At 38.9% G+C, this 24,335-nt stretch overlaps 1 protein-coding gene and 1 long non-coding RNA gene across 13 annotated transcripts in view; both read left to right on the forward strand.

The window, feature by feature from the left end:
- Window positions 1–9,953, forward strand: part of LOC18443643 (magnesium transporter, putative (DUF803)) — a 90,898-nt gene extending 80,945 nt beyond the window's left edge. For 10 of the 12 annotated variants that reach the window (XM_088867467.1, XM_088867468.1, XM_088867466.1 and 7 more), the window contains 4 exons: window positions 4,346–4,466; window positions 7,521–7,669; window positions 9,070–9,315; window positions 9,511–9,953. In XM_088867467.1, coding sequence (XP_088723593.1) covers window positions 4,346–4,466; window positions 7,521–7,669; window positions 9,070–9,289 — 490 coding nt within the window. In that variant the 3' untranslated portion in view covers window positions 9,290–9,315; window positions 9,511–9,953. The remainder of the gene's footprint in view (window positions 1–4,345; window positions 4,467–7,520; window positions 7,670–9,069; window positions 9,316–9,510) is intronic. The other 2 variants (XM_088867463.1, XM_088867464.1) reach the window with 1 other exon arrangement.
- A 2,530-nt stretch (window positions 9,954–12,483) lies between these two features.
- Window positions 12,484–16,312, forward strand: LOC148781954 (uncharacterized). Its single transcript, XR_016055988.1, has 2 exons — window positions 12,484–13,796; window positions 13,914–16,312. It is a non-coding gene; the product is annotated as an uncharacterized LOC148781954 (long non-coding RNA).
- Window positions 16,313–24,335: the final 8,023 nt, after the last annotated feature.

Genomic DNA, 24,335 nt, shown 5'->3' on the forward strand with positions numbered 1-24,335 from the left:
TAAATAGCCCCAAAATATGGATCAGCCTTATAGTGCTCCTTCACTTGCTCGAATCCTAAAACTCCTACTGACATAGTATTCAGAAGAGTAGTCCTCTGACTTAGAGCATCAGCCACAAGATTCTGAGCCCCTGACTTATGTTTGATTACAAAAGTATATTCTTGAAAAATTGTCCATTTTTGCATGCCTGTGATTCAATTTCTTTAGAAAATTTAAATACCTCACCGCTTCATGGTCTGAATATAGGACAAACTCCCTTTTAATCAATTAATAACACCAATGATGCAAAGCTTGGACAATGGCATAGCATTCGATGACAAAGGTGGAATAATGCTTCTTGCCTTCTCTCAACTTCTCACTTTGTCTAACCCGATTGGCTAAGGAATGTACTAATACCAACTTGTGAAGCATTGTATTGAACCTGGAAACTTTTCAAATTCAGGCAAGAGGCAGCACTAGCGCTTCAGTAATCATTTTCTTTACTAGATTGAAACATTCTCTGCAGCCTTGGTCCACCAAACTTCCCATTTTTTTGCGTTGTTAACTGTTGTATTAAAAAAGTATAGAGAGTACACAAGTGGTGCAGAGGAAGACCACAGGCCAGGCCTCACGCTAAAAAAATAGACTCCCAGAATGGAAATCGTATACAAAAAATGTTTGGGCCTAGTACCAAAAACCCAAAGGGAAAAGGAAACTGAAAACCAAAAGTGGACTAGAACACCTTCCCTATACAAGGGTAAAAGAAACAGCAAAAGATTCCCAAAAACCAGGCAATCAAGGTCCCAAGCTACTGGATGATGCTCCATCTTTAGCCAGTTGGTCCGCCAGAGCGTTGGCTTCTTGCCAAGTATGCCTCCATAAGGTGGCCATATCCTTGCAAATATGAGTAACCTCATTAAAAATCGAAGCCAAATACCAGGGGGCCAGAGCTCACGGCCCAGGTGATTATGTTTTTTGCGTCTCCCTCCACTGTAAGTGGTTGAGGCCATGTGAGATTGAAAAGCTTAAGACCGTTAAGTAGAGTCATAGACTCAGCGAATTGGGATACAGCAGGGCCAATGTTCTTGGAGAAGGAAGCAAGAGTGTTGCCAAGGTGATCTTGACGATCCACCCACTCCAGCCGAACCAAGGTTGGCCAAGGAGCAGCCATCAAAGTTAAGCTTTGTGTGGCCCTTCGAGGGGGATGGACCAGTTTCTAGATCTTGGAAATCGAGACGATTGCGTCCAGAGAATTTCCTTCCACCGGTGTAGGAAAGTTGTGGTTGAGACTCCTCTAAAAGTCTTGTGGTTGGATTCCAAAAAGCGACTTTCGAGGTGATTTTGTAGAAAAGGACAGGAGCATCGCGTTTGATCCCTTGGAATATCCTCGAGTTCCTCTCCGTCCAAATCACGCAGATAGTGGTTACGACGGAAGTTTTCTAGTGAAGCCTTGCCAACAGAAGGCCACAAATTGTCCCTAGAAAAATTAAAAAGAGCTCATGAGCTAGTCTACATTGAAAGAGGTGAGGGTTGGACTCTTCCTCGTTGATGCACATCACACATCGATTGGGGATGGGGATTCCCTTCCATTGTAGTTGATCCACGTGAGGGTCTTTTCAGAACAGCGATCCAATTGAAGGCTTGCACTTTCGGAGGTGCGATGGACGACCAAACCTGTGCTAGGGGGTCCACAGCATGCTGTCAGGCCTTGAAAGGGCTAGGAAGTTTGAACTCAGCAAAGACGACAAGGAGAGGAAGTTGTCAGTTTCGACATCTGTAAGACGACGTCTAAAAGATGGGTTCCATACTCTAATGTTATCCAATAGAGGCAACTCGTCCGCAATTGTAGATGACTTGTTGGTTGCTAGGGTGAAGAGGGAGGGGAAGAGGCCCCTGAAAGGGGTGTGTCCTTGCCAAAGGTCCGACTAAAAGCGGATGGCTTGGAGCCTCTCGAAATGGAGAGAGTGTTGAGTAAATGGGGCAGTGATCAGAAGTCGGTTTGGGTAGGGTCAGGGCATGGGAAACCAGGAAAGACCTCATCCCAGCTTGTAGAAAAGAGGAATCTGTCAAGTTTGGAGAGAGTGGGCTGAGAGGAGCGATCGGACCAAGTGTATTGGTTACCTCGGAGGGGAATATCGATGACTTCATTACACGAGATAAAATCCGAGAAGTCCATCAACCCTTGGGAAGGCAATGGCTGGTTGATGCCGATGTTGATGAGGTATTCACTAGAGAGGGCTTGACTTGGGGCCAGGTTCGTGAGGCTGCTGGGACATCAATACCCCTTGTGCGTACCACTCGGCCTCAATCTCAAAGCCAAAGGAATGGGAAGGAGAAGGCCCAACAAGGGAAGGCAATGGCAAAGAAGAGGAAGAGGGTGATGACATCAGGAGAGGATGATGAAGAGGCAGAAGTAGATTCAGAGGAGATGAGGGATGATGCTCAATATGTTGAGGGGGGTGATGACTCTGATGATGATGGTATGGCATCATCATCTTCAAATGCTCCAGAGGATCCACTTGAACACCTCGCGTGGTGATGCGGCTGATTCCATAGAGTTGTTTGGTTGATGACTTGATGTATTTGTTTTTTGTTTTTGCCTTGTTGACCTTGTGCATTGTTTCTAGTCTAGACATATAGTTTCCTACAATGACATTTGGGATTTTAAGCATTTTAATGTCTTACAATCTCTTCGAGACTTGTATTTGTAAATCTCTTATGTGATTGTAATATTATGTTTTTATTTGCTTCACGAGGAGTTTGGGGCTCTAAAATTGCCCTAAAGCTCCCTAAGGCTTAAAACCTGCCCAAAGAACTCCTTTGGTTTCTTTGTATTGGGGGATGGGAAGGGGGGGGTTGAAATTTTGGTGAACCTGATCCTGAGCAGGTGCCTAGTTGGCCAGGCCCCCAAAATGCCTAGGCGGCACCTGTGCTTTCTTGAACATTTTGTGCCTTCCTTCTCTTCCACATCCCCTAGCTGCCATGGTGGATCAGTAAGCCTGCTCTGATACCACTTCAACGCCGTGAAAAACAAAGAGAGAAAGAGACTAGGACAGAGAAATTTCAGCCACAAGAAAAAAGAAAAAAAACAAATCAATCACATCACATGTAGAAAACATGAGAGGGAACTAGTAAGTTTTGCATGCCTTCTCCAAGGGAAGCAAGCTTTATTTTATTTTATTTGATTTATTTATTTATTTTTGTCTTTCAATTAGAGTCTGAAAATATTTCAAGTCTTCCTGTAAAGCCACTCACTTCTCCTTTTTTTACATATAAAAATAAATAGCTAAAACCTTAGTCTGCTACCCCATGTGTGACTTCTGTTCTCATCTTTATCTCCTCTTTCCTTGATTTGCAAGTCTCCCATCTTTTTCTCCTTCTAATCACACACCTCTTAACCAAATCCCAATAAAAATAGGAACCCCACATATTACCCAAATCAAATATATTTCGCCAACTTCATAGAGACCCTTTAGAAACAAATAATGACATCTCAACCCCCATTATTAAACAAATAAGAAAGTACTTGAATGAGAAAAATGTCAAGTCTGGAAAAATAATCTCACCTTGGCTGCATCATCAGTGGAGTGGCTTGTCATCATTTTAGGCTTGAAAAAATGTGCAAGTAACTATGCTGAAAAGTGATTTATCCAGTTAGTTCACAGCATCTGATAATCTGGGAAAATCAGCAGTTGACCAACAGTTGGAACAACTCGGAACCGGTTGGTGACCAGTCCAAGTCCCTCTCTAAATCGGGAATCACGCCAAATCACCCAAAAATCATACTAAATAATGTTTTAATGTAACAAAAATGTTGCCTTTAGAATGGTTTTGAGGATCTTGAACCTCGTTTACATTTTTTTTAAAACAAATGGCATTTGTTGGCGGGCCGACTTGCAAATTCAGCTAGTTCACCTTGGTACCTGTGATTGACCTGTTCAATTTGCCAGTCCAATTCTTTTAACACTGGTTTCACCGTTGCAAAATGCACCAATTAGGAATGGCTAGACATCAACTTTTCAATCTCATGTGTGTTCTTATATTCTCATGCAGGTCTAGATTTGTACTGAAATATAATGTTTGTAGATAACTGGTTTTTATTTCAAGTAAACGGTCGTAAATAACTGTTTTTTATTTCGCTACACTAAATAACTGCTAATTCTGTTTGCATGTGCTCCTTTTTTGAGATATGAGTGTTTTTTGCTTCTTTTTTTTTTAATTGTAGTTTTTTCTAATGATTTTCGCAATTGGGAATATCACACACACACACACACACACATATATATATATATATATATATATATATATATATCAGTAATTTTGTGTATTATATAACATGAATCTCAGATAACTCTTTGATTCACAGGATGGCTTCAGTAATTTCAAAAATGGGATTTGTATTTTCAGAGCAGGGCTTCCCAAAGGTGTTCATTCCTATTTGCATCTCAATCAGCATATGCTGTAGTGGGATCGGATTCTTTTATCAGGTGGCTTCCTTCTCCTATCATTTAATGCTTGCTACATCATTTTACGAACAAAGTGATCCCTCTGCAGCTTATCATGGCTGACTTATATTCTTACTTTTTATGATCTTGATTTAATCTTACACCCTAGAGAGAAGCTTGACTTTGTAATTTCTTAACTTTCAGAACACTGTTTGTGTTTACTGAAAAGAGACAGTGTTCTACAATTTTATGGTATGGATACAATTTCATTCTAAGAGAGCTTAGTGTATACTCAATTCTGTGCAGGATTAGGTGTTCATGGGCTCGATTTAAATATAAGTTCTATGGCTCAGTTTTTGTATAAATTTGATATCTGGAATCCCATCCAATTAATATATCCAGGGGTTTTAAGCTGAAAGCTTTCTATGAATATTAAGTTTCATCCTCAATGGTATCAGAAAATTATCTACAAAACTACATTGGTGTACCCCCTGGTTCACAGAAATGTTCATCATGGTTCATAAACAAAAAGGCTGTATTAGTCATCCAGTGGTATTTTGGCAACGTCCACCTACCAATCCACAATACTGGGCTAGGATTTGCTTTTTCATGATCTTTCTGTTTTGTGTTTGATATGAACAACTTGAGAGCCATCTGTTTGACCACAAGAAGAGTGAGCCCTTTCCTGAGGCTACCATTTAGCCCGCTACTTTTGTACGAGCGAAGTTATGTGGGATTATATGGCCATGAGAGGTAACAATTGAAGAGATCTAGCCCATGAATGATATACTCACTTTACTAGCTTATGGTCCATCTATAACTGCATGGTGGCATACTTTCATTCTGACCTGCTGTATTTACCACAAAGTAAGCCAAGGAACTTCATATAAAGGAATATCATTTGGATTTGTTGTTGATATAGCACCTCCATGCAGATATTCTTGTGGTCAAGGGATAGTTTTGCACACAGATAAACTCTGAATAGATTAGCAATACTGCTTCATACCTCCTATGTAGTTAGACATACAAGAAATATATTGGGAGACCTCTTCTACTTCCATTTTGATGAGATGTGAAGCACATGATGCATGCACCCAGTTCCTTTACATGTAGGCTAATAGCCGTTTTTGTTGTGCCAACTGTCAGAGGTGAAAACAACATTTTTTATCGGCATATTATTATGTCATACCCACATAGCCCATCCACATAGGTTGACTCACATAAACAATTCCACTTTACTGACATATAAATAATCCATGTAAAACGACAGTGTGTGGATTCTCAGCTGGAGAACTGACAACCAATAGGTGGAGATTCTTTTGTAGATTGGCATGTTGGAATTCTGAGTCTTCTGACGAAGATATGCATTAGCTAGGATAGACCACTAGAGGACTGTCACTTGACCAACCATATTCCTAGAAGTATGTTTATTCTGCTGTCAACTACTCATTTTGACCCCTTCATGTCATCTCTCATGTATGGATTGTTTTTCTCCATATTTGAGATCCACCCAATTGTGGATTGGGCTGTCCATTGGACTGTCACTAACCAACCATATTCCCAGAAGTATATTTATTCTGCTGCCAACTATTCATTTTGACCCCTTCATGTCATCTTTCATAATATGGATCGTTTTCCGTCTTTTAGATCCACCCAATTGTGGATTGGGCTGTCCATAGGGGATTTACAGTTAGATCATTGCATGTATCTATCTCAGAGGGAGACTTTTTAGACATCTTCCAACACAAATTGTTTGTACTTGCTTTTTGATAACCACAAGCGTTTAAATTCCTAGTACTCCTCCATCTTTTGACCTAAATATCTGATCCCAAGCAATCCAATTAGCTTCTAGTTTATCTAGTGAGTTAGACAAGAAGATATTGCTAAAGAATACAACCCAGTTATGTTTGAATAGACACTTTCTTAGGGAGAACCAACATTAGGTAGAACAGAATGCAACAACGAGCATGATCTTTAACTGCATGTCTCCATCCTATTAAAGGATTTGTTCTTTCCATGCATCAATCATAGCCATCATCTCAAGTAGTTGGTTCCTCAAGTCCCTTCTTCATTGACCAGATAATAAGTTTGTCCCATACGAGAAGCCAGAAGTGGATATAGTTGGAATTTAAGCAATCTTAAGCTTTAAGCCGTAAATGGTCTTTCCAAAATGGAAGCATCTCTTATTAACTTTTTGATCCAAGCCATTCTCATGGTGTTCCATGAAGTTTCACATATTCTTTAGGCTCTGGTTTACACTTTGTTGTTTATAACCTTAAATGAAAATCAGGTCTTTTGTGCACTGGAGATGACAGTGAGGATCATGCTCTCAGGATGCATATGGCATGTATCCGCTAGTAATAGGTTACTTGTTAATTCTCTTCTCGACTCCTGCTTTGCATTATTACAAGGTAGGAGTTAAAATTGCCAGAATGTAGCCTCATGAGTTGCATTCTGCATTTCCTGGAGTTAGCCATTGTATGCTTTTCCAATTTCTCATAGAAGCCCAAGCGAAGTTCTGAGTCATGAAGGGATCTGAGTCTAGAGTATGGTTGAGCCTGCCAAGTTACAGTTAATGCTTTTAAGTGAGATGTTATACCATGTCTATATTATACAAATGAAGGCATCCTATCGAGAAAATGATCTACAATTCTAACAGTCTATACCCCATCCAGTTAACAATTAAAAAAAAAGAGGCTATGCCCGGTCAGTGTTCTTTATTTGTGTTTTCCTAATGCCGGTCAGTTTTCTACGTATCATGTAGTTATGATAGTTTCTAGTTTCTAAAATATGTTCAAGAATGGTAATTTGGAACCCAGAGTTTTTTGAAGAAATTGTTTACATGTTTTTGGAAAAAAATGAGTTCTTTATTAGTGTTTTCCTGTGAAAATATTTACAAAGTTCCGCAAGTTACCATTTGTGTTCAAGACCCAAGTTTTAGGTGATAGTGATGATTACCTTGAAATTCATCATTGTAAATTTCCTCGAATTTGCAAATCAGATAGCCTGGTGAAGTTCACTTTGCTTAACATTATTTTTGTGCTTGAGTATCATTTCTTGGAATGAGAATAACATAAAATTAATGTTTGTAATCAGACTCGAGGCTTAAAGCATGGAAGGGCAATTGTGGTTTCCACATGTGCAGCTGTAGCATCAATCCTGACAGGTGTGCTTGCTGGCATGCTTGCGCTGGGTGAACAACTGCCTGCTGCTCCATTGGCCCGTCTTTTCGTCTTGCTTGGCTGGTAAGTTAGTATCCATTTCTCTAAACATATACATTTCATTGTTGTGGCAGAGTTCCATGCTTGCGTGAGTCCCTTCTCTTCTTTAAAATAAATGTTTACTTTTCTTCTTTTCCTCCTTTTGGTACATGTAAAATGACCTAACCCCCCCACTTGGATTGCTATTTTTGAATGCAAAATCTTTGCTTGTTTAGACACACCAAACATTTGAAAGAGATATGAGGTGGCTCCAAAATTTCTGGTATGACATAACCAAATGTCTTTTTAAGAGTGAACCAGATGTTGAACCAGACGTCTATCCTTTTCATTTCAAAGGGTATCGTGAACGCAATGATTTGAACATTGTTGAGATCTGCAAAAACCTTCTTCCCAACTTCTTGTGAAGAAATAGTGCATTATTCTTAAGTGATTATACCTGGAAAGAGAAATAGATTTCTGTTTTTCTACTCTGGGCTTAAGGCTGCAAGTGGGCCAGGGCGGCCTGGAGGGCCAGATCACAAGAAAAGGCCTATCAGGCAGGGCCTAATTTAGGGCCTTTAAAGTTGACTGGCAGTGCTGAGATCAGGGTTGCAAGGCTGCAAGGCTGCAAGGGCAGGGCACGGACTAGCTGGACCCGTTAGCACTCTTATTTTATATATTTATACTTACATAGTCCAACTTCCCACAACTCGAACACTGGTTTTATTGGTTATGGTGTTGAAGATTGCGACTGCATTCCATGTACTGACCTACACCCACCATGCACCCCCTTCCCCACCCCACCGCCCACCCCAACAAAAAAAAGCACGCCCTAATAAATATTTGACCCCCCTAAACAAGGAGAGCTTTGGAGGCTAGGGCTAGGTCAATGCCCCTCGTAATTGGTGAGGCTGGCCATGGGCCGGGTCCTGGTCCTGGTCAGCCTCAGCCAGGTCCACTTAGGTCCCTATTATGGTTTCTGTACAGGTTGTAACTCTGTTATGCGGAGCCCTTCCTCAGTATAAAGTTATCTTAATTATATTTATTTTTTTAGGTAGATCAGCAGTAAGAAGCAAATATGGGATATAATGTTGCTATGGTCAACAAATTACCAATCAAGCCCAAGCCCAATTCCTAATAATCTTAGTGTTCTAGTATCCACAATTTCCCAATACCCAATGTACTGAAGCCTGATTGTACAAGCCCTAGCTGTTCGTTCAACCTGGTATATGTATCCTACTGCTAATTCTAATCGCTTTATAGTTTGTAGCAAGGTAGTATTTCTATGATTCCATGATGAAGTTATTACTGGTTTTCTAGATAGGCATTTTTATTTTCCTTTTCTCGAGTACTTCACTTTCTCTATAAAATAAAGTCAGGGGTTAGATTTCTTCGGCAATCAATTGCTATTTGATCAAAACCCACTTTTATCATTTGTTGAGCAGGCTGCTTATCATGGCTGGGGTAATCCTACTTGTAAGTTCGCAGAAGCTCCTCTTTCTTGCTCCTCGGCCTTTGAGACAGTTTCTACATGGGGGCAGCGAAAGGAATTTCGGTATTAGAAGGTCCAATTCAGTTCGTCTCAGAGACCCAAGTCCTACTACCCTTGTTTCGATCAGCCCTCTCCACCACTTGAAAGCTTCTCCAGCCAAAGCAAAGACCTGATGTCATTGTTTCCTTTACTCTCTTAGGTGACATGCTAACACAGTCATTTGTTTACACTTCAGAGCAAACCAAATTGGTGTTGCCGTGTTCCAAATTACTATTGAGTGATCTTTTGTGAAAAGCTTGATGTTCTCTCTGGTTGACTTATCAAAGAGACTAGGATTATTTGGCATTTGAATGAAAACAGAAATTCTAAAAGAACTCGTTTCGTGGCTGTGCAGAGACACATCCGAAAGCAATAGAGATAGTGTAAAGCTGGACAAGTGAAGTGTAAACCAGCATCTAAAGTCGAAGAAGATCATACTTGGATTAGCAAGATTCTTTCGTCTTACTACGTAAATCTTCTGCAGTCCGGTTCGGAAATTCGCATTTGTTTGTAATTTTGTTTTTCTTTAACTATTATTTTATCCGTATTCAAGGATCTAGTGTTTCTTCATTTACTCTTACCTTTGATTGCCGTGCTTTATCACGGCATCGTTAGTATATCCATTTTCCTTCAACTGGGATGTGTATACATATCAAGCATAAACTGTGTTCAATCATACATATTCTGAGTGATCATATTGTTATGCTGTGCTCAGATTCCAGTGTGTACAACGTTATAAAAAAACAAGAGATTCCAGTATGCACAATAATGCAAGAACGCATGGTCATCATTTTGGAAGTTTCGCCTACTAGGCAGTTTTGAATATGAATAGTTTTCATTAACCAAGCATTTGTTCTATCTCACAGGGTTCAACAACGAGTTGTGATCCTCAGAATTGGTTATGTAAATTAGTCATTAGTAATTAAAATAAAGTAGCTTTCTTAAAAACATATTCGTGGAGGGGATCGTTCACCTACCGATCCCGATCAATATTGCTAAAAAAAAAAGAATTTGTTTTCAATCACCCAACCAGTATAGCCTTTGCCACTATGACGATTTGTTGCTTCCCAATGCAGCTCCTAATTGGCTGTTTATACCTGGCTGATGTAATATGACCAATTATCTCTTACATGTTCAACAAAATGACTGGTTTCTACTTAGAATTAACATTATGTTCACCAATTTATAATCTAGATTGGCGATTTTTGAACGCTAAAATAAAAAAGCTAGAAAATGCACCAATTTGTTAGTAATATGTTTTGAGATCCAACATTCAATCCACACTTTTATTTGGATTGGATCCATCTTTTCTTTGATAGTTTCCTACAATGAACCCGAAGTTTGTGAACCATTGCTGTCATCTTCTGAATTTCTTATTGCGTAGCCATCCAAAATTCTTGAAATCATTTCCATTGTGATGTTCATTTGATCCTCTTCAGTTTACATGATTTTACTTGTTTGATTATAGGGAAAAAAAAATTACTAGATCTGGCTTAGAAATCTTGGGTTTGTTGAAGAATACCACGTTCTTCAACCCAATCTGCCATTTGCTTGATTTCTCGTCATTTTCTAAACTAAATTTCATGAACCTATATTTGTTTTGAAGCTTATTGTGTCCTGTTCAGAAGCCCTGGTATGTTGCTTTGATTTGAGAAAAAAGCTTGAGAGAATTGGCTCCAAAATCTCGGGGCTGTTGAAGAATATAGTGTTCTTCAACGCGATCCGCCATTTGCTGGATTTCTCATCATTTTCTTAACTAAATTTCATGAAATTAGGTTCATTTTGAAGCTTATTGTCCTCTATGGAAGCTCCGGGTTTATTGCATCGAATCGAGCCAAACAATGGTTTATTGCTTCGAATTGAGCCAAACAATTGATACGTCTGGCTCCAAAATGCAGATATGTGGAAGAGCACTATCTATTTTGGAGACAATGTATGCACATTTTTTTGCTCAATTTTCTTTTGTTCGATTAATTTCGCTTCAAAGTAAAAAACAAAAAACCAAAAGGTTTACAATTGTATCTTTTTAAAATCCTCATTTTTTGGACTTCCTTGAGCCTTTTCCTTAACTCAGGCATGACTCTGACGAGTTTTTCGGACTCGCTTGAGTTGCAAACCTCGGCCCCATGTACCTTGGTTGAGACGAGACTCATAACACTGATAAGAGGAGTTGTACTGACATACACTGTTAGATGCTCATTTAGGTAAGGTTGAATAAGTATCAAAGCTTAAATGCTAGTAGTTAGTTTCTTATTTTGAATTAATTCAATTAATAAGTTGTTGTTGTAGCAAAGCTATTTGTTACAATAGTTTCCTTAAAAATTGCTAGCTGATTTTTAGGAAGATTTGAAAGTTGTAGAGGGCAAATAAAAGGTTGTACGCATATTGCAAAATCAATTAATGGAAAAATTCACTTCTTTCTTGCTATGAGGTTACCCTCCTGAAAGAGGGAATTTACTAGTTTTCCTTGTTATATTCTAAAAAAAACTGCTTGATTATTCTCATTTGGTATCGGAGCAAACCTTGAACCTATGGTTTGAATCTTGGCAGATGGAATTAGACAACACGAGGCCAGGAGACTTGAGATGGCGCTGAAACAAATCAAAGAGAACAATGAGTAGCACGATGAGGCAATCCAGGAAATTTGGCTGTTGGTGGCTGCCATCAACCTTAAATATGAAACATTGTCGGCTTTTCTAGCCAATCATCAATATGAAATGGAGGACTCAAATGTGGCTACACCACTGCAAATGATGATGGCTGCTGGAACAACCCCAACAAGGTATGGAAAAGTTGATTTCCAATGTTTGATGAAGAGGAAGCCTTGGGTGGGTGGGTAGATAGGGCAGAGTAGTTTTTTAAATATAACAACACCCCCGAAAGGCCAAACAGTAGCTCTGACCTCCATCCATCTTGAAAAGAAAGCACTCCAGTGGTACCAATGGTTCAAGAAGATCATCGGACTGATACCATGGAGATAGCTCGTCAAGCCTTTGTACATAAGGTTTGGGCCTAATCCCTTTAAAGATTTTGCTGGTGCGCTTTGCAAGCTAAAACAAACTTCTACTGTTAGTGCTTACTAAGAACAATTCAAGCAACTAGTAAACAGGACAATGGGACTGCTCAATGACTTCTATGTCAGCTCTTTTGTCAACAGACTTAGGGAAGACCTTCGGTCAGGAGTGCATATGTTTCGACCTACAAATGTCACGCAAGCTATTGGTTTGGCGTGACTACAAGAAGAGGACACTGATATCTTGAATCAGCGCCAATAGTTTTGAATGGTCAAAATTGATGCCCCACTAGTTAGCACCGGCATCCCAAAAGTGGCTGTCATACCAGCTGAACCACTAGTACAACGGGTCTTCCACCGATCAAACGATTCTCACTAGCTAAGATGAAAGAGCGAAGGGATCGGGGGGCTATGCTACAATTGTGACGAAAAGTATACCTCGGGCCACCACTGCAAAAGGCAGCAAATATACTTACTTGATGTCATAGACGCCAAAACTAGCCATGAAAGTGGTGATAAGACTGATATTGAGCAAGAAGAGGACCCCACTGACAACGAGAAGGACCCAATTCTTTCCGTGAATGCCATATCCGGGTCAACTTCAACCTAAACTATGAGAGTGTGGAGTTTCATCAAACGACAACAGATTGTTGTTCTTATAGATTCAAGAAGCACACACAATTTTCTAGACCTTGAAGTTCCCAAGATAACCGGTTGTCTAGTGCAAGCTGCCCCGCCCTTGGATGTATCCGTAGCTGACGGTGGCAAACTGATTAGCAACGCGATCTGCAAGGATCTCAAATAAGTGATGTAGGGCACCATTTTCCAGGCTGATGTTAGACGGCTACCATGCGGAAGATGTGATTTGATCTTGGGAGTACAGTGGCTGGTTATGTTTGGCCCTATAATATAGGAATTCTCACGACCACGGATAGAGTTTACCCTTGATGAAAAGAAACACGCCTTATGTGGGGCTTAGAATGGTGCAGTACGCCCTGTTGACCCATCTCGCATGGGTAAGCTCATTAGCAAGGGGGCAAAATGAGTGTTGGCTTAGCTTTTCTCGTTGGCTGCAACTGAAAATTAAAGCTTGTTGATCCAGAATTGTAGGAACTCTTGTCTGAGGATGAAGATATCTTTGCAGAACCTATAGGGCTACCATCAGAATGGACCCATGACCATCGGATTCCCCTACTTCTTGAGAACCAACCTGCAAATGTGCAGCCTTACCAGTACCCATATATGCAGAAGAATGAAATGGAAAAGCTTGTGCATAAAATGCTTGAAGTTGGTATTGTTCGACCTAGTACAAGCCCATAATCCTTGCCGATCTTAATAGTTGGAAAGAAGGATTGTTCCTGGCTTATGTGTATGACTATCGTGCCTTGAACTGACTCACCATCAAATATCGGTATCCAATTCCGATAGTGGATGAGCTCTTAGACAAGCTATATGGTGCTTGTTTTTTCTCCAAGTTAGATCTTAGGTCCGGCTACCACCAAATCCAAGTGCATGTAGATGTTGTGTACAAGACGGAGTTCCGCACTCACGAAGGACATTATGAGTTTCTGATGACGCTGTTTGGGTTGACAAATGCACCATCCACTTTCCAGGGCCTTATGAACGAGGTATTCGACCATATCTTCGCCAGTTCATTCTAGTATTTTTTTTATGACATTTTGATCTATAGCTCCTGCTCGTCAAACCACTTAATACATGTGAGTTGCACCCTTGATGTATTACAGGAACACAAACTATTCGTAAAGTGCTCCAAGTGACTGTCTGGACGTCGTGAGATCAATTATCTTGGCCATATTATTTCAAGTGATGGAGTGACAATTGATCCATCTAATATCGCCAACATGACTCAGTGACGTAAGCCAAAGATGCTCAAGACCTTACACGGGTCCCTTTGTTTGACTGGATATTATCAAATATTTGTGAGGGAATTATAAAAAAATCAACAAGCCGTTAACTGATATGCTAAAAAAGTATTCATTTATGTGGTCCCATGAGGCTGAATATGCCTTTGAAGCACTCAAAGTGGCCATGACCACCACATCAGTCCTCGCATTACCAGATTTCTCTAAAACCTTTGTGGTGGGGTGTGATGTATCCAGCATGAGTTTGAGAAGGGTGCTAATGCAAGAGGGACGACCCATAGCCTTCACAAGCAAAGCTCTTTCTGGATGCAACCTAAGCTTCTCTACCTATGAGAAGAAGATGTTAGCAGTTGTACATGCAGTCACCAAATGGAGACCATATTTGTTAGGCTGACATTTTAAGATCCATATAGATCATCATAGTTTGAAATTCATATTGGAACAATGGGTAGTCACTTTAGCTCAACAAAAATGACTCACAAAACTCATGGGATATGACTATGAGATTTTGTATCGAAAGGGTAGTAAAAACAAGGTTGTTAATGCATTATCTCGCCAAAAAGAAGATATCAATAATGCTACTATTTTGGCTATATCTTCTCGCCATCACCTTTTGTTTGAGAATGTTAAGCAGGGTTGGGCTGAAGACATGGAGCTGCATGGCATTATTACAGCCATCTCATGTGATCCTACTGCTCACTCGGGTTTCACTTGAACTTAGGGCGAGTTGCATTACAAGAGACGGCTCGTGCTAGGAACTAAGTCATCTCTGAAGTTTCAAGTGTTGTAAGAATTTCACTCTAACCCTGAAGGAGGACATTTGGGAGTGCATAAGACACAAAAGAGGGTCGCAACATCATTTTATTGGTGAGGAATGCAACACAAAGTGCGCAAGTTTGTTGCTGAGTATCATACGTGTCAAAGATACAAGGGGAAACTGTCGCTACCCCAAGTACACTACAGTCCTTGTCAAATCCATATCGATTTTGGACTAAAACCTCCATGGATTTTATAGAAGGGTTGTTGTTCTCTTTTGAAAAGAGTGTCATTTATGTGGTGGTCGACTGATTGAAAAAATATGCCCATTTCATCTCATTGTCTCGACCCGTATACTGCTATAACAGTAGCCCAAGCCTTTTTAGATAACATTTTCAAGTTACATGGGATGCCAAGGTCAAATATCAACGACCGTGATCATGTCTTCATTAGTCAGTTTTGGCAATAATTCTTTCGGTTGCAAGGGACGCAGCTACATATGAGTTTGTTTTATCATCCACAAACAAACTGACGGCCAAACAGAAGTGGTTAATCATTGTCTCAAGACATATTTACGATGTGTCACTGGGGACAAACATAAATATTGGCCTAAGTGACTGTCGTGAGCAGAGTGGAGGTACAACACCACAACTCACATGTCCACCCGGATGTCTCCATAGCAGGTGGTTTATGGCCAGCCACCTCTTGCAATGATATTGTATGTCACAAGAGTTATTAATGTTGATGTTGTGAATAGAAGTTTGTTAGCTCGAGAGGCAGTTCTCTAGCTTCTAAAATAGAATTTGGAAGGAGCTTGAAACCGTATGAAGGATCCAAGCAGACCGTCCTCGTTCAGAAAGCAAATTTGAGGTTGATGACCTAGTTTATCTTTGTTTACATCCGTATCGACAGACCACTATGGCAGTTCGACATGCCATGAAGCTATCTTCGAGATGTTATTGCCCCTTTCCCATCATTCAGCGAATTGGGAAGGTGGCATACAAACTGCAACTGCCTGCGACATCTGATGTCCACCCAGTGTTCCATTATCCTTCCTCAAAAAGAAGTTAGTTGGTCATGTTGTTTTGTAAGCTAACTTGCTTGAGATTAATGAAGATAGAACATTCAAACTTGAGCATGTTGTAGCCATCGACCACAAGCTAGTTAACCGTTGATGCAACATGGGAAGTTTGGCATCAGTTAAAAGAAAACCATCTACATTTTCAACCTTGAGGACAAGATTGATTCCAAAGGGGCAGGAATGTTAGGTGCTCGTTTGGGTAAGGTGGAATAAGCATCAGAGCCTAAATAGTAGGAGTTAATTTCTTATTATGAATTAATTCAATTAGTAAGTTGTTGTTGTAGAGGTATTTATTAGGATAGTTTCCTTAAAAGTTGATAGCAAATTTTTAAGAAGATTTGAAATCTGTAGAGGAGAAACAAAAGGTTGTATGCAAATTACAAGATCAGTTAATGGAAAAATATTCTTCTTTCCTGATGTAAAATTGAGGATACCCTCCCAAAAAAGGGAATTTAAAAGGGAATTTACTGCTTCTCCTTGTTATCTGCTTCAAAAAACTACATATTCCTTATCATAATCGCCTCATAACAAGCCTAAGGCCAAGTAACTCTGCCGAGTCCACGTGGACTAGGCCGACTCTCTAAACGCTGGCGAGCGGTGTATTTTCAAATTTTTTTAGATAGCTTTTAATCCCTTCCAAAAAAAATTTAGATAGCTTTATTATCAATAGATTAACAATGTTAAAAAGAAATAAAATGATTTTAAATTTGTAAAGACCTAGATCTTCCAAATGGATTGTCTAGATTTATTGTTGGAAGGGATTCATGTTGACCATATCTACAGTGCAAATTAACTCTTAGTTTTTTGGTGATTAATTATTAGGATAAAAAGAGTGTATGTGTAAAATTTGGGGTCATACAAATACTACAAATATAATTTTCTAGAAGTATAGTTTCATTATATTATAATGACATGGTAACATAAAATCATTCCCTTATATAATAAGGGCTATTTTGGCACTTGGGCAATAAAAAAACAAAAATTTTCAAAAAATGCCCTAATAAAAACATAAGTCCTAAATCCATTATGCCTCCAAATCTTCACCCCCTTTTTCTCCACATCCCATATCCCAGTTCTCTTTCTCTCCATGGGTTATCAACTAATAGTATCTTAATCGCCTTTGATTGGGGAACATATTTTTTGCAATTTTCGTATCTCTCTCTCTCACACACACACACACTCAGGCTGTAAATAGCTTGGGTGGGCCCCACGTGATGGGTTCCTAACCCAGCCCAGTCTAGGTCCATTGGATCAGGACTGGACTTACAACTTGGACCTAGGTAGGGTAGAACCACCAAGTCTAACCCCCTATATAAACTCATATTCACACGCAATCATATCGGGTCAAGATAGACCTAGATCCATACTTGACTTCAAATAGGTCCAAATTGAACCCTGGACATGTCGTTTCTGAATATACTCGACGATACCCAACTCACCAGTTGTGGTTTCCAGGTCTTCTCAACCTGACTCGATTAGCACCTCTCTCTCTCTCTCTCTCTCTCTCTCTCTCATTAGGTGTTTTTCTTATCAAAATTCCTATTGGTTGTTTCTTTTGCCAAATTTGATCTCTCTCTCTCTCACTCTCTCTTTCTCTCACTCTCTTTCTCTCTCTCTCTCTCAAACATGCACCCCTTCTCACCCCACACACATTGCTCAGTCATTCCTATTGCCAACCTGGGTCACTAAGCCTCATGACGCCCCCCCCCCCCCCCCCGTCCCCCCCCTCCCTCTATGCAAATTTGATTTATGCATTTCTCGCACTCACACAAGCCACCACTTCTCAACAAACACACATTGATGTGTTGAGTCTGAGTCCCTAGGCCACAAAAACTTTAAGCTGATCCAAGTTCAAGTTGAGAGAATTTTAATCCATATGTTGTGACAATGTAAAAGAGAGAAGCTTTCTATATGCCACTAGGCATACGGAATTCATATATACCTCTCTCTCCCAACCATTCAATCTAAATGGATGTCTAGGATACCTTTAGTCATAATGTCACATGTGAACCTCTAACAATTTGATCAAGATTTTATGGCTTAGAGTATTTCATTTTAAATTTTTCACACAAATCATATGAACATGAAATTTGGTGTATTTCATCATGTCAATGGGGTGCACCTAAAAAAAAAACACTTCAAAAAACAAAATGACCAAACTTCCCCTAAAGATTTCAAATTTATTTTGGTTATTTTATTCTTTAGGATTATTTTTTTGTATTTTTTCCATAGGTTCAACCCTATGAGAGGATCGGACACCCCAAATTTGGTATCAATATGATTTGTAGAAAAATTTAAAAATAAAATAGTAACAATGTGATTGGGGCCATCTTAGTCATCTATTCAAATCAGACGGTAGGAGAGTGGTGGTATATATGAATTCCTTATATCTATTGGGATATAGAATGCTTTCCATTTATAAAAAAGGCATAGAGATCGCTCTTAAGAGAAGAAAATAGCAACCACATTTATCTAAAGTCAGAAACAATGGTCAAAGTGTCTAATTTTTAAAAATATTCTTTCAAAACCCAGATTGGGGTTTTGGATTGCCCACTCATTGTATCAATCCGGATCACCAGATTGGAGATCCCAATTAGCTAATTGTCAAAAAATCAATTAAAACTATAAAATAATTGTGTCAGGTGATTTTTAGGGGGTTCAGATTGCCACCATTAAATCTAATCCAGATCAACAAGTTGAATTATCAAGATTCCCTATGATCATCATTGAGATCTAAAACACTAGTAAAAAATATAACAACTTGGTAGTGTCTCTCAAAAAAAAAAATTATTTGGTAGCTAGTAATTGCGTTCTTTCCTATTAATATAGAAAAATTTGTGTCGTGTTCCCAAAATGTAATATTCCCTAATAAAAACCTAGATTTTTGGTTAATTGTTATGCAATATAAACACTCACATACATACATAGTTTTTAAACTTTAAGCAAGCATTCCATTGTGAGAATCACTGCGAGTGTAAGATTATAGAAAATAAAATAAAAGAAAAAAAAGAGAGGAAGGAAGGAGATTGGAGAAGCAAAACAAAAGAGAAAGAGGAAAGGAGACAGAATAAGAAGTGGGAAGAGAAGAAAGAAGAAGGTAGAGTAGGAAAGATAGGTATGACTAAATAGTGCAGAGGCATTCTAATTGTTGTTAATTCCTTCTATAAGGGTGGCCTCCTTTGCTAGTGCATTAGCTGCAGTCCTTTCACGATTAACATGCTAATACAACACCTCTTTTCCTTTAAGATACATAGATATTTGATTCATCAATGGTGCCCAAACTCATAATGCATCTCTGATTTGTTGTGAGTTTGACTACACTTTCCTTCAAAGCTTGAAGTTCAGCCTCATTGATATCACACATCTACAAGGACCCATTGTATGTCCACATGATGCTTCCATCACTACCTCTCAACAGTCTTCTATAACCTGTTCTTTTGAGCCTCGCCCCTAATACTTCTATCAAAATTGAGGTTATACCACTCCATTTGAGGGGGGGACTAAATTGAGTTCTTTTGTACTGACTTTCATCCTCGACAACAAGTCTCTGTAGTTGATGAAAAAGAACTCTTGTGGAGCATCCTTGAATTCTGACAGAGCTTTTGCCCATTGTACAACATGGGCAAAAGTAGAGTAGATAACTTGTTGAACATCCCTAGCTTTATCTTCGAAGATTCTCGCATTTTGCTCTTTCCATAAATTCCGGCAAATTGCTACCATTGTTATTCTCCAAAGTTATTTGCTACTTTTTGATAATGATGGATTTAGGCAATGCTAGAAGAAATCTTGAGACCTTTCGTTGACAATCTAGTGCCAAGAAAACATATTTTTGCTCCATTCCCATAAGGCTAATACATACGGGCAAGTAAGGAACAGATGGAAGTTGGTTTCAGCATCCTGCTTGAAGAGTATACAGACATTTATAACTATTACTCCCTTTTTCCTCAATTGTTTGATTGAAAGTGTTCTTGCTCCAGGATTCATAAGAAAGCCTCAACTCTCATGGGTGCTTTGATGGACCAAACTTTCATATTTGTGCTCTCTACATATCTGTCCATGGATAAAAGGGCATATAAGGATTTGATAGTGAAGTTGCATTTGGGGTTTAGCTCTCAAATTATTTGTCCTCTCGTCTTGGGTTATAGAAATAGGAATGTAAAGCTTCAATAACTGATAAAAACTGGTGTTTGATAACACCATCTACCCTCCTAATATTGAGTGTGATATCCCAAACAGCTCTTTCTCCTTCACCATTCACCATATCACAGATGGATATGCTTTTGTTTATAACTATGCTATAACGATCAGAGTATTGAAGCTTTAGGGGTGTATTGCCAAGCCATTTAGAAGACCAAAAATTTACTTTATAACAATCACCACCTAAGAATCTAGCATGTGAGATAAATAAGTTCCTTACTGAATTAATTCCTTTACAGACCATAGAGACAGAAGCAGTTTGAGATATTATTTTTTGGGAAGAGGCAATATGGGTCAACTCCATATTTCACAAACACAAATTGCTGCCATAATTGGGATTCATTTTGACTGAGCCTCGACCACCATTTTGTGAACAAGACAGCATTCATTACTCTTAATCTTTGAATAGTGACCTCCTTCCTTCTTTGGTAAGCAAACTTTTACCCAACTAATTAAATTGAATTTAGTTGTATCACTTAAGTCACTCTATAAAAATTCATCATCATTCTTTCCAATATTTTGATCAAATACATTGGTGCCCTATACATAGAGAAATAATACGCTAGTATATTGGAGGTAATTGCTCTGATCAAGGTTACTCTACCCCGGAAAGATAGATATCTACTTTTCTAAGTATTTAATTTGTATTGGAACCTCTGAATTATTGAATCTCAATTTGATGGAGGTAATCTGCCTTTAGTGAGGGGAATCCCCACGTGCTTAATAGGAAGTGTCTCAATAGAGCATTGTAAACGAGACGCCCAATTTGTGAGTTCTACTTATGAACAATTTATCTCCGTTAACTTAGTTTTTCCCATATTAATTTTAGCCCCGCATATTATTTCGTAACACTTAAGAAACAACCAAAGGTTCTCAATTTGTTTACTCGAAGCTTCAAGTGAAATTAGTGTATTATCTGCATATTGTCGGTGAATAATATCCATTCCATCATTTGTGATTGACAAACCTTTTAGCAAACCTCCATTTAACGCACCCTCTAACATCTGGCTGAAGGCTTCGCCAACTAATGTATACAAGAAGGGGGATAGTGGGTCCCCTTCTCTAACCCCCTGGTTGCACGAAAGTATCCACATGCCTTTCAATGGAGCAAAATTGAGAAATGTGCTAAGGATAAACAATATCTGATCCACATTCTCCATCAGCTCCCAAACCCCATCAAGGTCATGATTTCATCCAAGTAATCCTATTATACCATATTATATGGTTTTTGAAAATCTAGTTTATGCAAAATTCCCCTCTTCGCATTTTTTATGGTTAGTATAGATGAGCTCCTATGATCTACTAAAACTCCATCTATGATTTGCCTTCCCTTAATGAAAGCAATTTGAGTTCCCCCAACTACCTCATGATTTACCCTTTTGAGCCTATTTGCTAAGACCTTAGCTAGTATTTTATAGGTGGAGGATAAAAGACTTATAGGCCTCAGATCTTGAATAGCTTCTAGAACTAGTATTTTTAGGGACTAGAGCTATGAATGTAGAATTAAAGGCTTTATTAACCGCACCATCATGATATAATTGAGAGAAGAAAGACAAAATATTATCTGTCACTATATTTCAGGACTCTTGAAAAAAATCATTTTGGAATATGTTTGGCCAAGGTGTTGTATCCCATGGCAAATCAAAGATTGCCGACAAAAGTAAATTGCTCTTCTAGAAGGGAAAGGGAATATTCTCAAGGTAACATGGAAGTCGAAGTTGTGAGGTGAAGGTTTATTTAAAGAAATCAACAAATGCATTTTCTTTCGCTTCCAAATCATCTTCTTCCACCACTGAGATCGAAATTCTAGAAACACTATTTGTTCTTCTTTAAGAGCTAGCTAATACATGAAAATACTTCATGTTGTTATCCCTTTCTTTGATCCATTTGGATCTAGATCGTTGGTAACATAACATTTATTCTTTTCTCATTGAGCCCTCCATAATATCTCTATGTGTATCTCTATCTTTTTTCTGTTCCTCCTGAAGACCACCATTAATTTGTTTTATTTGATTGAAATTTTCAATATTTCTCGTCACCATTAGAATTTCACTACTTATATTTCTAAACCTGAACCTTACCTCACACTTTCATTCCTTCAAGATTTTAAGTTTTTTAGCTATCACATGACCTATCCAACCTTGAATGTAAGTGTTCTCTCACATTGATCGTACTTCTCGTTCCAATGAACTATCCTTCGTCCACATTAATTAAAAACGAAAAAGCACAAGTCCAAATCAATCACCTTCTATATCAATTAATAGGGTAACATGATATGAGATTAAATGGGGTAAAGCTTTGTCTACAATTTTTGGGAAGATTGAGTCCCATTGATTTGTAACAAGAACCTTGTCAATATGGGACATTTGAGGTAATGTTGAAGAATTATTTTTCCATGTATACGTTGTCCATATCAAGTTGAGGTCATTTAGTGCATTGGATATGATAAAATTATTGAATTTTTTCATTGTCGGCACAATTATATTTCCATTGTTTGACTCGTTTGATTATAATCTTCAGCTCCACACCAAGGCACCTAGGACTACTGAATAATTTGGGATACTTCCTTATAGAAAACACTTACTTTCATTCAAGTCCTTGGGGCAAGATACATTTGTAACACACCATACACATGGAGACCCCAAGGGGGAAAAAAGCACTAAAACACAACACAAAGAAATAGAAATACAAGTTCCATGTAAAAAATGGGGATCCCAAACAGCCAAGAGACCACCCAACCTGCTATTAAAGGGGGGGAAAAGAAAATCCCAAGGGCTTTTGCCCTAAAAAGAACGGATCAAAGCCACATCAAGGGTAGCTAGTTTTGTTCATTGAAGGAGTAAAATTTGCGGTTTATGGGTGAACACTAGCTGCCTCAACATCCTTATTTTTCTTTGATCACCTAACCTCCGCATATTCCAGGAGAAAATATTTATTTGCACATGAAATTTTTTCAGTCTCTGGTGACTACTGAGAAGCATGCAAGGAGTGGTCAAATGGGAGCTCAACAACCAGCTCCTCAGCCTCATTCTGTATGTTAGACCTCCTCCTTCTCCTTCTTATTAGGGCCTCTTTCCAAGCTATCTCCCTTATAGCAATGCCCTCTTCAATAACCTTCACTGAGCCATCAAATTTGATTGTCATGTCTTTTAGCATCTCATTAGCCCGCTCTCTCACCAACCTCTTTTTTCCTTGTCCTGCCTCTAGTTACTAGAGCAAGGAGAGAGTTCCTCAGAACAGGATGAATTAGAAGATTTTGTGGCTAGAATCAAATGGGCATAGGGGCATTCAACGACAAATAAGGTCCTAGGTACATGCTTTGACCTGGCTTCCATGGATGGGGGTTTATCCGTTACATTCCCCCATTTGATAATGACCTCCCATTCGGAAAAGTTCATTTTGGTATTTTCAGGTAGGTTTTCTAAGGATGTAAGGTTTTGAATTGCAACGGTGAGCCCCTGCACTTGACTGTGGATCGTGGGTCTTGTTGGTTAGTTTGAGAAAACAGTAGAGAATTATGGATCCTGATACTAGTGGAGTGCTCTTGCATTCACTTGTTTTTGACCTATTAGGTACCAATCCACATCTATTAAGCATTTTTTAATGTGTTAAAATTTTTAAGGACTTCGAAAAAATTGATTTCAACTAGAAAGGAAAATGGTTTGATAGGGTTGCATCCCTATCAAAAAAAACAAGGGCGGCAGCCTTTTTAACCGTCCACTCATTTTTGACAGTGAGGATCGATTGAAATATGTCAACAAAGTTTATTGATTGGGTACACATTTTGAAGATGAAAACCAGGGTTAACCGGTGCTCAATTTTCATTCTCTCACTGTATTCTTCTCTCTCTAAGATGTCAATCCATAGCTTTTTCTTTGCCCTTAGATCGAATGAATTGGGGCAATTTGGTGAGGGTTGAGCTTCCATGTAAAGATTGAGCTCAAAGGATAAACTACATAGTTCGCATATTTAGGGTTCAAAGTCAACTAGAAGGAATTTAATGAGAAGGTAAGGAGAAGATGTAGAGAATGAAGGGGATGATGGGTAGAGAGAAGAGCACCATAGCATTGAGGATGGTGGAGTAGATAGTCCTGTGGCTTTTAAATTGGGTTACTATTTTAATTGAAGAGAGAGAAATAGAGCTGCTTTAAAATCTACTGCAAGAAGGGAGAATGAGAGAACACCCGCTTAGCTCGCAAATTTGGCTGATATTTTTAAGAAAAACCTAATTTTCATTTTTTTTGACAAGG

The sequence above is a fragment of the Amborella trichopoda genome, chromosome 5, assembly GCF_054954075.1.
Source record: "Amborella trichopoda isolate Santa Cruz 75 chromosome 5, AtrichopodaSantaCruz75HAP2 v2.0, whole genome shotgun sequence".
Classification (NCBI taxonomy): domain Eukaryota; kingdom Viridiplantae; phylum Streptophyta; class Magnoliopsida; order Amborellales; family Amborellaceae; genus Amborella; species Amborella trichopoda.